The 5000-nt window shown below is 36.0% G+C and overlaps 1 protein-coding gene across 1 annotated transcript in view; it reads right to left on the bottom strand.

The window, feature by feature from the left end:
* The window catches only part of LOC119583801 (CTD nuclear envelope phosphatase 1 homolog), a 13587-nt gene that overhangs the window by 8470 nt on the left and 117 nt on the right, over positions 1–5000 (bottom strand). Inside the window, exon 1 of the mRNA XM_037932501.1 lies at positions 4604–5000. This exon is cut by the window's right edge and continues 117 nt beyond it. Within this exon, the coding sequence (XP_037788429.1) occupies positions 4604–4702 (99 nt within the window). The 5' untranslated portion in view covers positions 4703–5000. The remainder of the gene's footprint in view (positions 1–4603) is intronic.

Genomic DNA, 5000 nt, shown 5'->3' with positions numbered 1-5000 from the left:
AATAATAATGATAATAATAATAATAATGATAATAATAATGATAATGATAATAATAATAATAATAATAATAATAATAATAATAATAATAATAATAACAACAACAACATAAAAATGACAGAAAGCTACAGCAAGGTACACATGGATTCAGTGTAATGCTGGCCACACAGCATTCCCCTCACCCCCTTTTTTTTCAATTTTTTCCACATTTTAGTTGTCCATGTACAGATGCTGAATCCATGGATAAAGCAGGACAATGATAAATCTCATGATAACAGTAGCAAATGCAAATGCAAATGCAAAAAAAAAAAAAAAAAAGGTACCTGACCCCACCTACACCCAGCCACTATGCCATCGTCCTCCAAAACCCAGAGCAATAATGAAATGAAGTAATGTAAACCTTACCCCACAAACAGTATCTAAAGGATTATCCTCAATGAGCTTTTTAAGGAAAAAGAGCTGTTACAGGTGGGTGGGTGGGGGTGGGGGGAAGGATACATATCCATGGTATATCTTGCCTGGGACATGGCAAGAAGCTGCACAGGCCAGTAACACTCTCAGGGTTAATGTTGCATAGACATACCTTGATAATTCTGTTTCACAGTTTCCTATCAGATAATAAACTGTATATGCTATTGTATGCTCAACATTTTTCTTTTTCTTTCTTTCTTTTTTACCATCCCTTCAGTACTACCATGTCTAAATATAACTAGCATCAATTTATGACTTGCTCTAGTGTACAGGTTACTTAATGAAAACTGCTTTCCCACGTTTGTATAACAGCAAAAATGAATGTCACTCTGAATGATTTGACAGTTTTGACCTCAATGGGAACTTGTATGAAAATGGACAAATTAAGTTTACCTAAGCTGTTGCTGAAATTTCATTCACACAAAATACACAGATTGCAACATTTATCTTTACGTACATCGTTATCAGAAAGGGAAAAACATAGTGAATATAGAGGGAAAACAGTAAAGAGGGCATGAATGCATGGAAGAAGGCATGAGAAGATAAGATAAAAGAAGAGGTGAGAAAAGAAGAGAAGAGAGAGAAAAAAAGAAAGAAACAAACAAAGAAAAGAAATATATGAAGATATACTTCTACTATAGGGAGCTATTCCTGCATATTCCCTTCCTGGGAAGAGAAGAAAAGAAAAGAGAAGAAGAAAAGAAAAGCAAGGAAGAAAAAAAAGAAAAAGAAAAAGAAAGAAAAGAGAAAAAAGAAAGGAAAGGAAAATAAAAAAGAAACGCAGTTAGAAAGAGCTATTCCTGCATATTGCCTTCTTGGAAATACACACGAGAGAGGAGAAGAGAAGAAGAAGAAAAGAAAAAGAAAAAGGAAAAGAAGAAAAGAAAAAGAAAAAGGAAAAGAAGAAAAAAAGAAAGACAGAAAGAAAGAAAGAAAGAAAGAAAGAAAGAAAAAAAAAAAAAAAAAAGCATATGCGTTTCCACAACAAGGAGCTTTTCCTGCATATTTCCTTCCTGACCAAAGGTGTAAAATCATGTGACCAAGAAGCTATATTCCATACCATGCTTCTACTATGCCCTTGCTTTGACCTCTCCAGAAATCATTGCAGGTCAAAGCAGAACCAGTTTTCACCCTCAACATTGCTGAGGTGCAATAGATAAATACAGATTGTTATGTTATAAGGTTACATATTTTCATTGCCAATTACAGCCAAAGCTATCAGGTAATCCTTAATGGTGAATTATGTAATCTCTTTTGAGAATGTAACCTCCTGTTTGAAGACAATGACTATTCAATAACTTGCATAAAAATTCACATCTTCGACAAAGTGCAACCGTGCATCTAGCTTCCCTTTCTCCCAAGTTCACCATCTCCAAAATTCTTACTCCACAAAATTTATAAAATCTATCTTGTGGATGAAGAAGACGAAGTAATACTACTACTACCACTACTAAAAAAGATGTAAAAAAGATGCACTTGTGATCTACACAGAATCACACATTCTTTCATATCTACAAATATCACACATAACAGCTTCCTCACAGTTATTACAGCTGTGCTTGATAAGCATTGATGAGATACACTGTGACCAAAGCCCTGTCAGTTGTGCTTCTATTGACAGACACTATCTTTCATATTTTGAGAACCTCTCATTCATTCTATTTATTCAGGGGAAACATTTCAGTGTATTATGCCCTCATTACTCTCCTTGTTTATCTCCCAAAAATTACAATAAAACCACAGTATTGATAAGCTGAGATAACCCTGCTATGTAAAGATAGAAAGAAAGAAAGAAAAAAAATCACAAAGATGAGGTGAAGAAAACAAATCAAGAAAAGAAAACAAAAACACATTTTTTTCATGTTTTTTATGCAATAAAATATAAACACAACAAAAAAAGGGTATTTCAAGGGAATGTTAAATGTGTGTCACAACCTACACATGTTTATCAGTAGCACAAAGGAACACCTGTCAGCCTGCCATAAACTGCTAGATGCTGAAGTACATGTATATTTCAGCCTGTACAGTGTAGTCACCCTAATCAAACTTTAGATTTCATATAATTTTCTTCCTTTTTCTTTTTCAAGAGTGACTTCATACTGAATATTCCAGTGGTCAACAGGACACACATTCAGTTGTTTGGACTTTCCACACACAGACAAAACTCCCAACAAACTGAAACAGCATCTACTGATATAAAAGTTAATGGCAGCAACTAATAAAGGCAAATCAATTTTATTCATACAAGAAGAAAATAAACATGACAGAAAATCCTCAAATCTTCACTCAGTTCCCAACTCACACCAATAGATGTTGCCTTCAGAGATAGGATATTGCTGACCCCTCCCCCTTCCTTTCCATCTGCAACTTGACAATTCTGCCATGTATTTAACATCTTGACTTACACCTGCATCAAGGACTAAAAAACACCTATCTATGGTTGATAAGTCATGTGTGTTGTAGATGCCTACAAAGCTCTAAAATCACTCCATAATCTGGGTCAAACATCAAGATTATAAGATTTGAGAAGACATCTTGCATCAGTTCTTGGTTCTAATTTTAACTCTCTGATGTCAGAAATCCATGAATACATGTGCTATGCACTGTACGTCCCCCTTTTGTGATGACTATCTTTTAGAATTAGTAGTCTGATATAAAATTAAGTAATTCTTTACAGTATGGCAGCACTCGCCAGAGATTAAGATCTTAAATCCATGTCACAAAATTAATTAAATGATCAATGTTGCTGTGACCTGGCATGAGGGGGGGTTGGGGGGGGCTCTGTTTACCCCCCCCCCCCCCCCGGGAAACAATGCCTTCAACTCCGTAAGCATGCCAAGATAAAGCTGTAACTCGGGAGCACTAAGTGGACTTGGACTTTGAACGGTGCTTTCCGTGATCTTTTCCTTTATTTGTGGCATTACCGTTTTTGTCTGTACATTATATCTTGTGCCAAGGTCATGTAGACTCAGTGAACTTTTTGCAATGAATGGGTTACAGCACAGAGAATGAGGAAAGGAGACAAAGAAGAGATAGAGAGAGAGAAAGAGAATGACAAGAGAGCGGGTGTAGAGAGAGAAAGAGAGAAAGGAGTGAGAAGGAAGGGAAGAAGGAAAGAGAAAAACTAGGATGGGAGAAAGAGGGAAGAATCAGAAAAGGAAGGATCTCATCACAGGCATCCACATTTGTTCCACAGACACCTGCAGTGGTTACCAAACTCAACTTCTATTCCATAATCACATTAACCTTGTTCTTTCTAATATCCTTGGAACTTTTCATTACCAATGCTAAAAAAGCCTCAAAGGAATGACAACCACCCACCTCCAACCTCAGGGAAAAAGCTAAAACCCTCAACTATGGATAATGTCACAGAGGTAAATCTACAAGCCTTCTCTCACTGGATCATTTAGCCTTTGCTTGAGTGCCAATAGACACTGTATAAACTAAATAGCCTAAGTTTAATCACAAGCATGCTCATTCTAACCATTTACCCTTCACAAAATTCTCTAGTAACCCTTGCTTATATTATGAGAGTAGGAAATAAATATCTGTGAATGAATCTTTAATTTTCCTCCAGAAAATTTGCTGTCAACATTAATTCTGGAGTAAAACGTCTTCTCATCCAATCTATAACGATACAATATTCGAAAAATCCAGATCTTACAGACTGACATGGTTATCAGAAAACAATCAAGTTTGACGATTAACTACTTTTGTGTTATTTTTAGTCTTGTGTTACCTCTTACACTACAATCATTCCTCTTAAATCACTTATAACAACAAAATTATGAGAAAATAGAACCCTAAATTATGAAGATCTCATAACAACCATAGCTTTAAAGACCTGAATACTGAACAGGTGCACAGCTCTGACATAGGCCTATAAACATTCCATTTAAACAAAAAGTTTCACTCTCAACTGTCACTCCCTTCCTCAAAACATCACAATTTCCTTATTTATCTCATCAGTTATTCTAATTATCTATTCACCGTTTATCACCACCCACGAATTATGCAAAATACGTACAACAAATAATCAAAACCTTACTATAAACAAAGCCTTGAAAACATGAATGGCTAACAGGTGCGTATTTTGACATAGGCCTATAAACAGTGAAGAAAAGGCTTTACTTACCACCCTCGCTTGCTTCCTCAAGACATAACAGATGAAACTCCAGATTTTTTGAGCCAAGAGAAGAAAGGTACGAAAGCCCATTTGGAGTTGTTTATACATTGGGGAATATTTTTGATATTTTTGTGGGAGGGAGAGAGGGAGGGTTCCTTTTCTGTCCTCTGGTCTTTATTGTATTTTGCTTTTCGACGGGGTTGGTTTGGCCCTCTTTACTCTTTTCTTTTCTTTTTCTTTTCAAGTTAAGCGAGTACGAGAGAAGAAAAATAAACCCCCAAAAACTTCACACACACGAACACGGGAGAGGCGTTTCTGATTTTTCCTTTTGAAAGCGGGGGAACTCGCTTGCTTCTCCTTATTTATTAGGGGGAGGGGGATTCTCGTGTTCACATCAATAAAAAAG

The sequence above is a fragment of the Penaeus monodon genome, chromosome 17, assembly GCF_015228065.2.
Source record: "Penaeus monodon isolate SGIC_2016 chromosome 17, NSTDA_Pmon_1, whole genome shotgun sequence".
Classification (NCBI taxonomy): Eukaryota; Metazoa; Arthropoda; class Malacostraca; order Decapoda; family Penaeidae; genus Penaeus; species Penaeus monodon.
The sequence above is the reverse complement of the archived record's forward strand: the minus strand, read 5'-3'. Positions and strand labels throughout refer to the sequence as shown.